The 13,386-nt window shown below is 32.5% G+C and overlaps 1 protein-coding gene across 1 annotated transcript; it reads left to right on the forward strand.

Moving 5' to 3' along the window:
* Positions 1–1,319: 1,319 nt before the first annotated feature.
* LOC143231383 (serine/threonine-protein kinase PAK 1-like) lies at positions 1,320–9,809 on the forward strand. Its single transcript, XM_076465928.1, has 6 exons — positions 1,320–1,345; positions 5,413–5,599; positions 5,984–6,076; positions 7,406–7,505; positions 9,145–9,340; positions 9,794–9,809. Exons 1-6 carry the CDS (start codon positions 1,320–1,322, stop codon positions 9,807–9,809), a joined length of 618 nt encoding a protein of 205 aa, XP_076322043.1.
* The last annotated feature ends 3,577 nt before the right edge of the window (positions 9,810–13,386 follow it).

Genomic DNA, 13,386 nt, shown 5'->3' on the forward strand with positions numbered 1-13,386 from the left:
GAAACAAAATGTTGTTGGTAAACGTTGTTATACGCGTTAATTTGTTACATTGTCACGAGACGTTAGATTTAGAATGTTTTCGTTAATGATTTACTATTCAGTTTGAGGTACGTGAAGACGCGTTGTGGCGACAATAGCATATATACGGTTAGTCAACTTCTTCGTGGTTTTAGCTTCAACAATTTCTCATATTTCCTTTAACGACTTCCACGTGTAACTTCCTTCTCCGTTTTCAACCTACTTTAATATTTCAACAGTAAGGAAACAATTACAATATTTTATATATTCTCCGATACGCGTTACTGCAGACTCTAGAAATAGTACATTTCGAGCAATTTTATAATTCAACGAAATTTCTAATAACAAATAAATGTGTACATTCATTCTAATGAATTCGCAAAAGCGAAACATTGATTTAAAAAAAAGTGCTACTTTTTATTTATCTGAAATGTAAAAGTCGGCTTTCACAAACTTTTTCCAAACATAATGTGTTTGTGCCCAGCATGGCGAAGCGTGTTAAGGCGTTCGACTTGTAATTCGAGGGTCGCAGGTTCGAATCCCGGTCGCACAAAACATGCCCGCCCTTTCAGCCGTGGGGCGTTATGATGTGACGGTCAATCCGACTCTTCCTTGATTAAAGAGTAGCCCAAGAGTTGGCGGTGGGTGGTGATGACTAGCTGCCTTCCCTCTAGTCTTACACTACTAAATTACGGACGGCTAGCGCAGATAGATCTCAAGTAGCTTTGCGCAAAATTCGAAACAAACTAAAGCAAACGTAGTGCGTTTTTCCCACCACAACAATTAACTATCCGATATTGTTGAAACGTCACGTTGCTAAGCGTAAAGCCGTAGAAACAAGAACAGGTATCTAATCTAAATACTAAAATGAATGAAAACGCTGGAAAATAACGTTCGGAGAAATGTTTTCTCTCTTTAAAAGATTTCCTTGTAATTTTCTTGAGAAGAACAGTATTTTATTGTTAATTGTAACATTGGTTGTTGCTGCGGTATGTAATTACCTTCTGGATATTAGCCGTTTTATTTTTATCTATTCACGGTGGACAGATAACTTTCTTCCACTTGACAAGATGTATCTACTCTTTCTTTGCTGCATGGCGACAGTGCTTGTCTTAATGTATCTCAAATTAAGTGGATCAGGGTATTCCAAACACAATGTCTTCAGATTTCTCCAGTCGGCAGTGTTGTCATTCATAACGGCAACACTCACTTCCAACATTGTATTTATATCTTACATGCTTAAAATATCTTATGAAACAAATAATGCCAGCTGGAGATTTAAAGCAGCGGTCATCGCTGTTATGAATAAAGAATACCCTGATTTTGGGTAAGTTATGAGATTTAATAAAAACTTTTTTTATACTTTTTAAAATAAAAAATGACGTAATTATCTGATGTCAGAAGTATTTTATTGTTAAAAATATGTGGATTAAAGCAACAAAGATGATACTGCGTGTCTTTAATAGATTGAATCTTTCATTAGTTAACTGCATCTTTAAACATAATGTGTAATTTGTAATTAACGAAGTTGATCTTTTGTGTTAATTTTCACAGTTGTTGTGTACTTACATATGCGTAATCGCAGTTGTTGGTTCTACGGATTTCTACAATAACGTGTATCTGTATTGTCAATACGTTTTTTGAAACTAATGATTTATTCACCATGTTACGAAAATTACAGATCTGGTTACTTAACAACTTTCAATCTGCTTTCTGTTGTCAGATATCCTGATTATAAAAGATGTAGTGACGGTTGCCCGGAAGGAAAGACATATTTACTTGGTCTAAGCAACCTTTTATTTTACTATGAAATATTTACAGTTGCGATAGCTCTTTGTTCATGTCATATACTACTTCGTGAATTATTGGTGAGATTTAAACTTAAATCGTCTAATGTAGTATTTTTTTTTTTTTTTAGAATCCCTTAGTCAGTTAAACAACACTATATAAAAAAAAAAAAAAACACTTTTTTCACCTAATTACATTAATTATGTGTGAAATTATATATCGATTATTGTAGACAATCTTTTTTTAGAGTGATAGAGTAAACTTACGTTTTACCAACGGCCCTACATGGCCAAGTGTGTTAAGGCGTGGGACGGGTATTCTGAGGATCGCGGGTTTGCATCCCCGTAGCGCCAAACATGCTCGACCTTTCAGCCGTGGGTGCGTTATAATGTGACGGTCAATCCCACTATTCCTTGGTATAAGAGTAGCCCAAGAGTTGACGGTGGGTGGTGATGACAATCAGCCTTACCTCTAGTCTTACAGTGCTAAATTAGGGTCGGCCATCACTGATAACCCTCGAGTCGCTCTGTGCGAAATTGAAAAAAAAAAAAAAAACAAACAAACCTTTCACCAACACCAAAAACAATCCAAGAGATGTTATTTATAATAAAAATAATGTGGGATTGATTCTTGGTCTAAGTAAGAGATTTAACTTCCTTCATAACTTAAATAGTGTAAAGTCGAATGTTCTACACAACAATCATTACATTATGAATAATATTTGTTGGCAAACGCGTATTTGTGTGGTGTAGTAATTCTTGTTTTATATTTTCTCAAAGAACAATAGAGTGACAGAAGAAGAAGTTATGCAGGAACTAAAAAGTATGACTTCTGTGGGCAATCCCATCGAAAGATATACTTTTATAAAAAAAATTGGACAAGGGTAAGTTTAAATGTAATATGTACACAAGGAGCTTTTTCTGCATTTAAAATTATAGAAAAGTGTGGTGGCTTGAATATGGTAGGTACTTTTATTAGTACTTGAGTTTTTGGTTTCAAATTCTTTATGTCAGTTGTTCGGAAAATTGAGTCCAAAGAATAAATACTTAACATTTTGTGAAAAGTTGCAAAAGAACGATTTCGGGATTTAAAGTTAAATTTTTAGTTAATAGTAAAATAATAGAGATAAAATGTTATGTTTTGATAATAGCACTAATTATTTAACAATACCACTCAACGCATGTTGGTATTTTGTTTAATTTTTGTTGTACATTCACTTTTCTAAAACTTTCCAACTGATTGAGGATGTGATATTAAGCTGATAATTTTGTAAATTTCACATGAATTTTTTTTACTCTCTCTTTCCTCCATACAATGGGAAACTAAGTTTGAATTTTCAAACATGGTCGAAGTAACTGTTATATACTTGGTACTGAAATGTGAAGCTAGATGTTTTGAGATTCGCTGCTACAAGTTCCTTTAATCAGGCTCGTATGTGAGCACTTCACAGTTAGTAGATCTCTCAGTCATCTTATCTTCCGGTGGATTTGTCTTCAGTGGGTTACTTTTCACGTCTGTTGCTTTACTACATCCTTCGACCACAAATTACTTCTGTTTCGGTCTTTGGTTATTCATCCTCTTGCTCTGACAATCACCACTTTAAGTCAGGGCTTGGTCAATAAATATCTGTATGTTGATTGTCCCATTCAATTTTTTCATTGGACGATTTCATTCGGTCCATACCATTCAATGTCAAGTTCTTCTGATTGCTCCTTACTGGCCTATTCATCTGTGTTTATATTAATTATGTAACTACCTCTGTTTCCTTTCCTTTGTTGGAATGTTTTCTGCCATTCATCTCTGGATCAGTAAAGGGTCATCTTAGCGGTTCAATGCTCCTTGCGTTGTTCAGGCTCTTACTAGACTATTGATTAAACATTTTCTGTTTCTTCGGTTAACAATTATCAGATGCCTTGTTCAACACGTTCCATTTTATCAATATTTCTGCATTGATAACTTTCTTCCAGATTCATTGTCTTCTGTGACATGTTGATCTTCTGGACTGAAAATGTTAATGGGGTCCTTCATTGCCTTACTGCTTTACACTTTTCATGTGAACTTTGTTAGACCATTTCCTTTAGATTTATTTCCTTTTCATCTCAGCCTGTGGACATTGGTGGGCTGATATTTTAGCCAGGACTATTTAACATACTTTTTTATCATCTTACATATCTTCTCATTTATCTGAATCATTATTTCCGCCCAGAAACTACGGTGGCTAGGGAGTGTAACTCTGATTAACCTTCTTTCCATTTCTCACCTTCTATGTCCTGTATATGCTAATTCTCAATGTTTAATTGCTTACATGACGTTCGTATGTAGTGTTCATTCCCCCTCTCGTTTGCCTTTGGAAACAGTTCTCTGTTTGTAATATTTCTCCCTCACTAACTGAAATAGAGCTTTTGATTCAATTGGTGTATTTCTCTTTGCATAGTTCAGAAAGTGTTAAACATTCGAAACTAAATAACTGTGTATTTTGATTTAAAAGGAGTATTTGGCAAATTATGAAGAACAAAATAACAGTATAGAAATACATCATTGCCCTGCGAATTTTTAAAGTAAGTTTGTTCAGTCACCAATAGGCTTAGCATAATAGGTAGTTAAGGCGCTCGACTCGTCATTTGAAGGTCGCGGGTTCGAAGTTCCGTCGCACCAAACATGCTCGCCCTTTCAACTGTAGGGATGTAATGATGTGTCAATCAATTGAAGTATTCAATCGTAAAGAGTAACCCAAGACTTGGCGATGACCTATAATGACTAGCTGCCTTCCCTCTAGTTTTATACAATTAAATTATGGACGGCAGGCGCAGATAACCCTCGTGTAGCTTTGCGCGAAATTCAAAAGGAAACATACAAACAGAAATTTAGAAGATTTATAAAGCAAAATAATCAGTAGTGTCGTTAATATTATATTTTTTAAAATAATAAGTTGTTTTCAATGGATTAATTCATTCATTTTTTGTTTCTGAATTTCGCACAAAGCTACTCGAGGGCTATCTGTGCTAGCCATCCCTAATTTAGCAGTGTAAGACAAGAGGGTGGGCAGCTAGTCATCACCACCCACCGCCAACTCTTTTACCAACGAATAGTGGGATTGACCGTCACATTATAACGCCCCCACGGTTGGAAGGGCGAGCATATTTGGCGCGACCGGGATGCGAACCTGCGACCCTCAGATTACGAGTCGCACGCTTTACGCGCTTGGCCATGCCGGACCATTCGTGCATGTAGGCGTAGTTGAAATGTTTCAAAACTCGTCACACTACGAGTACATCTCTATTGTAACAGCAGAACACATTTTCAAAAGTTATCAATGTTACTTGATAGAGTGGTGCTTACTTGGGTCAGTATAAATTACTATTTATGTTTTATCCATACTTTATAGTATTCTTCATGTAGTAAGAAACATTTAACTATGCATGATATTCTAATTTCTGTATAATGAAATAAGCATTCATTTTTACAATTTTACAAAGATTAGAAACATATGTTAATCCATTGTGTTTGTTTTTTCTCAAAGCCCAATAATTTTATCACTAGAATTTAGTTATGTTTTTACATACCAGTATATTACATATTCTATTGATACTTCTTTTATTATTTCAGTGCTTCAGCAGCTGTATATAAAGCGAACGATAGAGAAACAGGGTGGACAGTTGCTGTAAAGAAGATATATTTATCGCAGCAATCATACAAAGAAGATGTAATTACAGAACTGTTAGTCCTCCGTGAAATAAAACATCCTAACGTAATCAGCTACCTAGACAGCTACCTCATAGGAGATGAACTCTGGGCAAGTATTCTTAGTGTTACATATTAGTGAATTCTCTTGTATTTTCAAGTTTACATTCCATAGAGTGCACGTTTAGGTACTAATCTTTATTAAACATAGTAAGTCAATTTCGAGCAACAGTATTGGTTTGTGAGGATTGCTTTTTAGAAATCTTGTTTTTAAATAATACATGATTGGAAGACAATATTCTAGATGAAAAATCTAACTCTTCAAGAGTTACTTTAATTTTTACCTCGTGAAAAATTATTTTGGTATTGGTATTTGTTTTACATATATGATTACTGACAGAATCTTAAGTTAGGAACAAATATTATGTCTCATTGTTTATGAGAGATTTTACTAAAGAATAAAATGTAAGTGAAATTTTAAATTGTGTTTATTTAGGTAATCATGGAATATTTGGGAATCGGCTCTTTGGATAATGTCCTGACCAGAACCCGTTTATCTGAACATGATATATCAGCAATTTGTAAAGAAGTATGTTATATTGACTGTTATGAATAGAGATTTTTGTAATTTTGTTTGCTAACAGATGTCTAATGATTACAATTTATTTAAAGGTCTGTTCAATAATTATTGCAGTTAGTTTCCCATGTCTGTTATGCAAGCATTACTATATTAATAACATTGCTTATATATAATAATAATAAAAGCATGTGTCTATGCGTGTATGTTAAAGTCATAGCTTGAAGAAGAAAGAACCCAAAAACCAAATATTTTGCACATGTACCAAGATGCTCCTGAGTGTACGCACCTGAGTGTTACTTTTCCACGTACCTGTGCATCTATTTTAGGAGGCAAAGTAACAAAAACCACAAATAACACGAGCGGTTTGTTGCATCACAAAAGAAATCACAGAGAGACAAACACATGTGAGCAGGTGTATATATGGATCTTTTTAAAGAAGGAAACTATCAAGATATCTGCATCGAAAAGAAGTTATTCCCTATATAACAAATTTTAATATATAGAGAAGTCAAGGCAAGAATTATACTTTTATGCTAAAATGGTTTCTAAATTTTCACCATAATAGTACAGTACAGTAGAGATGGATGGATTGAGCCATTCTTGAGGACCATGCCATTTTATTATGAGTTTGTTTCCATTCCATGCAACCAGAAATGACAGTCATGTATGACCAATGCGTTTCTAACGAGGAGTGACCATGCGCCATGATACATGGTTAGTTAACGTCTGTCACTTGGAATATAACAATGTGATAACCTGAGTACAGCTGAATACTTTCATTTATAAAACGACACTGAATGTATAGTAAAGCCGATGGGATTTACTAACAGTCCTTTTTAACAATGGCTTCCATGTCATGTCACTAAGTTACAGAAGTATGTTTTAATATCGCTGTCATTCTGTGTACTGAAAATACATGAAATGAAACATCTACATAACAAAACTGGAAACTATTTGTTGATATTTTTCAATTTAGAATCTTCACTGATTAAAGAAGGTTTTTATTGTCGGTGATATAACAGAAAACACCTTAACTCGGAAATGATGCGAGTTTAAAATTGCCCAGGGGCAATTACTGAAGGTGGTTGGTCTCAACCTAAAAAGGCCACGCTTTTCTCGTAGCCAGTTTAATGTTAGGTGTTCCAGTGGCAGTAATAACTTTTTCATCTTGGCAGCAGATGGTAAAACAACTGATATATCAACCCAATCTAAGCTTGGTACTTCTGCTATTTATAAATTATATATATTTGAACTATTGAAAACAACAAACACACTGAATTAAAATTATAGTGATATTTAAAAGTATTTATCTTTGAAATAAATTTACATCTCATGTAGGTTCTTCAGGGAATAGAATATCTTCACGTTAACAGTGTAATACACAGGGACATCAAAAGTCAAAATATATTAGTTGGTATGGACTGGAGCATAAAACTAGGTAAACTTTAAGACATATAATATCAGGTTTGGTTATTAGAAAAAAAAAAGTTGACTGTAGGTGTTTTTTTTTTACAGATTCCTAATAATTTGTCCAATGTTACTGAAAATCAGGGGTGTCTAAAACCCTTCAGGATTATCTTTATACACATCTAATTTGTAGCCAAAATGTAGAAATTAGTTGAATATGTAAAAGGAAATACACCTGCAGCTATCTTGTTTTACAATAATTTTGAGCTTGTGCAATATTTTAGTAATTTACAGCATTTAAATTGCAATATTTAATAAGTTTTATACCATTTCTATAGATATTTTCATAGAAACTTTTGTCTCTCACCATCCATCCAAACTGATAAGCTATCTTATTGAACAAAATCTTTTTTGGCTCTGACATGTAGGAGACAAAAGATAGATTTGAAATGATGTTTTCGACACGCCACTGTTATTGAATCACAATGGACAAACTGAGAATAATGTAAAATAAAAACACACCATCTGCACTTAGCTTGTTTTTATTAGAATTTTGAAATCAGTTGGTTTTCAATATTGTGCCAGCATTCAGTGCTTGTGCAATGATTTTTGTTATTAAAGTCATTACTTTCATTCTTACGTGAACAGAAACACATATATTATGAAGATGTTGATACGTTACATGGAAATCATGTTTACTCAGAAATAAAAAATATTCACGTATAAGAATTAGTGTTTCCAGTTCTCATGTTCAGTACAATATTAATGTACAATACATTCAGTACAATATTAATGTACAATACATTCAGTACAATATCAACTACATAGCATAGCTATGTATTACTCTTTTAATAAATGTGTATATAATTTGACATGTAAGCCTGGTTTTACGTATGTTTACTTGCAATGACACAGTCATGTGCCAAGTAATTTTCTAGCCTCCTTTACTGAAATAAATTGCCATATATTACTTGGAGGTGTTTAAATAAATAGAATTCAAAGAAGAAAATAATTTTACTTTTATATTGTTTTTATGACTATTGACCTAAGATATTTGGAAATTATAAAATAATTTATTGGACGTTACATTTTTTTTTTAATACAAGCGTCTTCGAAACACATTTGAGTAAGAATTTTTGTTCTGAAAATAAGTGCGAAACACGAGTAAAAAGAACAGATTTTTAGCAATATTTTGTTCGTTGACAAGATTTATTTGGATGATTAATTGTTTCTATTTTTCTATCAAAATTTGCAATAGAAACAACACAAATCAAAATTACAGTTAACTGTTTGAATATTTCTGTTGTCAATTTATCTTTAACAAATGATAGTAGAATTTTATTTCATTATAAATTATGTGTCTGATTATTGAAAAGATAGTTTTGTTACATCGGTAATTTGACAGGAGGAGAATAGGCACGAAGAATGTTATCTTTATGTTGTCGTGCTCTCAAAAAAGGATATCATACAACTGGCTGAAAAAAGTAGTTTTAACAATTTAAAAATTTTACTATCTAAGTTGATCCTAACATGCTGACTACAAAACTGTAAGAATTATTAATATACTTTAAATTCATTTTGTCAGGCTAACTTGAAATTCTTTCTAAATCATTTTTGTTTTCATTTTCACTCAAATGAAAATTTTATTCTTGGTTCTTTTCATCATGTAGCTGACTTTGGATTATGTGCCGTTATAACATCACAAGAAAGTAAAAGAACATCAACGGCCGGCACTCCGTACTGGATGGCACCTGAAATCGTTAAAAAGACAAAATACGGATGCGAAGTCGATATATGGTCTTTTGGGATCACAGTTATTGAGATGATACAGGGAGAGCCTCCTTATTGTAATGAAGATCCCTCATGGTAAGTGTTGCCAACCAGACCGTACAGCCATGGAGAAAAATTAGATTGAATTTCAACTTTCTCCTTATTTGAATGTACTTTCCTTTTTGTATGTAAATACTTTGATGAGTTGAGAGTAGAAAATTATGATTGAATAAATCTATAAGAGTTTCCTTCTGGATAAATTTAAAGTATTTCGTATAAATTTCAAGATCTTTTAAGAATTTGGGTAAATTAATGCTTGCGTTAGTTAAAGAGAAATGTTTCTGTAATAATATTACTCATAAAAATTATCATTGTTTCGCAATACCCAACTTCTTAATAGTGAGATTTCGTTTACTTGAATACACAAATGATTGTATAATTTAGTTGAAATGTCTTCCAGCAACTCTAATAAGAAAAGACAGAACAAGGCTTGCCCATTAATCACACATATAGATATACATAAAGTCATGATGTCCCATTTCTTTTCAGCTATTTGATCTCATAGCGAAAAATGGGAAACCTGATATTAAAGAAAAGATAACATTTCTCTCGTATTCCAAGATTTCTTGGAGAAGTGTTTACAAGTCGACGTACGGAAACGATATACAGCTTCGGAACTCTTGAAGGTATGTCTTGAATTACTGTTACTTCACTATTTTATTTTGTTTTGCTTTGAACCTATTACCCTAATGACATACATCAAAAAGCAATATTAATAAGTCGAAGAATTCGTTGTTGTGCTTGCATGTTCATTTTACAGTTTGAGTACATCGACTTCAAACACCACTGCATAATTTATCATTTTTATTTTGTAATATCCATCAATCCCATACAATATCACATTTTACTGCTGAAAAATTTACCTGACTTGACGTCAAGATATATGGTGTACTTAATAGCGATTGGGGAACAATTCAATTCTAGAGCAATTTGTCAGAAAGTCCAGCTGGCATCACATAAAGCTTTTATGCAAGTTCTATAATTTCCTAACAATCCTTCATGCCTTGGGAGCTGTGACATGACAACAAAACTTAATGTATGGTGTTAAACACTGTTTTATGAAGGTTTATTTGTGGGTTGCTATTAAATTTATTCTTCTCAGTATATAAATGTTTTATATGCTAAGTTCTCTGTTAAGACACTGCATGTGGTTCTATGACAGTTATTTCAATCCCTATATTTCATTCAAGCATGAATTCTAAAGAATACTGATTATTCTTACGCTGGTTCATTCAGTTGTCAAGAGGGATCAGTGAAGCGTTACCATTGTGTTGAAATCTACAATCAGTTACCGCATGGGAGAATTATATCCGTAAAATGGAAATAATGACAAAATATTATCTTGTCGTAGCACTTTTGCACAGTACTGTCTGTATACAGAGACTGATTTAACAACATGTTTATCATGTAGAATTGGTACTTTTTTAAACAAATATTTTTTTTATTTTTCACTCAGCATCCTTTTATATCACGAGAAAAGAAATGTGAACACCATAACCGAGCGATGTGAGGCCAATATTCATCCTCGTTTATATTTATTTTTTTGTGTATTCTATGTGTTGTTGTTTTGTATGTATTGTAAGCATTGGCACGTTAAATATTTATGATGTATAAATTGGGTTATTTGTTTTATATTTAATTATGTTATTTGGCTGTTAAATTTTACTGTATGTATATGTTTTATAATGTACAATATCATTATAAAATTGAAAGAATTAAAGGAGAATTTGTTTGAAATTACATTATTCTGTTCATATTTGGTGATTAAATCAACTCTAGAAAAGAATAAGTAATTAAATATCATATTGCCATTTTTGGTCCAAGTTATTTTATTTTCATAACGGATAATGTTTGTGCTAAAAGTACTCAAATATCTACAAATAAAAAGAAATATAGAAGTTTTTAATAGTTTAATTGGTATTTTCCAAGATATATCAATCCTACACAAAATATTTCAAATGATATAAACAATATCTCCATATTTCGAAGTTATATCACTGAAATTACAAAAAAGTAAAGAATAAAAATAAATGATTCTAATAAATCAGCATGACTATTGATTATTCAACACCATCGCTATCTATAAAATTTCCTTATTCCATCTTACATTGTCGCTTTTACTTTTGCTTTCAGTTTGGGATTTTAAACATTCTACAAACTCTGTGTAGATGTCGGAAACAAATTTTGTGATTATGTATCTTAGTGTTTTGGAGATTTAATGATTTTAATTCAAGAATGCTGTATAGGTGAAATACAGTTGTACAAGGACAGTTATTACAGACACATGAAACTGATTGGTTTAACTTCTGTTCTCATAAAGGTGTGTAGGCCGTGATGGTAGGTAACTGGTGGCAGTGTATTATCCATCCTTGATCATTGAGATGAGAAATTGATATATTGTTAAAATCTGCACTTTTATGGATTAGTGTAACAAGAGCATCTCTTTCGAAGTGTTACATAAAGCATTCTCTGTTGGGGGAGAACCTTTAGAAGTGATTTATTGTTTGTGAAAAACAGTTTTGCGAGTGAAGTGTACAGAGGAGTGTTATGAAGTAAGACACCCTCGAAATTGTTGTATATGATGTTTATGGTGGAAAATAAGAAAAATATCATCAATATACCTTCTTTAGAGAACAGGTTTGAAGCTTCAATGGCAATTGTCAACCCATTTGTGTTCTTGGTGATTGAGGAAAATGTTGGCAATCCTAAAACTCATGTAGGAGCCCTTACCAACAACATCTATCTGCTCGTATAATGTTATTAAGGAGGTGTAGAGAGTCTTTAGTCGAGAGTTCAAGCACAGATTTGAAATAAGATTCAGAAAGACCATTATCAGCAGAGACGTAACCCGAGGGCGCAGTCCATCTGAAAAATCAACTCGTTTTATAGCATTGAATGAAAAGTAAAACGTATGTAAACACTTAAAAGAGAGATTCACGAGCTAAGCCACAGACTATACACACTATCCAGTTTCACTGATACAAGGGAATGATAGATTTTGACATTTGTGGAATGAGCTTGGTCTTAAAGAAGTGTTTAGACATGATGTCTATCTCAGTATCTGTTGAAAGCGAAAGCAAGAAACCAGAAAGCTTTATGAATTTTAATTCATAGTACTTCAACTGCGTGGTGAGTGATGCAATTTTAAATAGTTTCTATATTAGTAAAATGGTTGATTAAACAGTAAATTATTTATTTATTATATCCACTTGTAGCAAAATGACCTTCATATAGAAACCGAAAAAGTGCTATGGGTTATTAATTAGAGCCAATAAGTTGTCAACAAAGGTTTTAAACATTTTATTGGGAATTTATCAGTCAGTTTATAAAACTAAATATCTTAAATAAGCATCCTAAGAGAAGTGAAAAACACCAGTAAATGAAAAAAAGTATGATTAGATATAGAAGGAAACACTATAATCAGTACCTTAGATCATCAAAATACAATCAGTTTTCTATACCAGTATTTATGAAAAAAACAGTTATGACAGAAACGTTTCAGTAGTATGTTAGTAACATTATTCTCTCATAGAAGCATATGTAGCTGAAAAATACAAACGTAAATTTAAATCTGTAGTAACTCCACAGAAGTATAGAAACACTACTGTAAGACACACAGAATACGCCTAATAAGACCTTTGTAAAACACATTTAAGTTAAACCTATACTGTTTCGTCAGGTACACTTTTATTATACTAAACCTATGATAGATGTACATTGAAGAGAAGACTCTCAGCTTTTGTAAATGAAGAATGTCATACTTAAATATAAACATTTGAAATCAAATTACCCTTAGTAACACAGTGTATACATAGAATCTTAATAAGAGTATCCACCATTTTATGACACGCACAATATACCAAGTAAGACTATCTAAAGAAAGAAATCCGTAAATATAAAACGTGCACAATAAATTGAAATCTATACTCAATCCTATGGGCTTTTTTGTAATATACATAATTCACCTAGTGATGCCTACAGAAACCATAGTAACAACATGCGCGTACATTAAAATTAACCACATACAGAACTTAAATGCCAGAATCCTCCTGTAAACTGTCCATCTGTAGTAACAGTCTCTC

The sequence above is a fragment of the Tachypleus tridentatus genome, chromosome 11, assembly GCF_004210375.1.
Source record: "Tachypleus tridentatus isolate NWPU-2018 chromosome 11, ASM421037v1, whole genome shotgun sequence".
Lineage (NCBI taxonomy): Eukaryota > Metazoa > Arthropoda > Merostomata > Xiphosura > Limulidae > Tachypleus > Tachypleus tridentatus.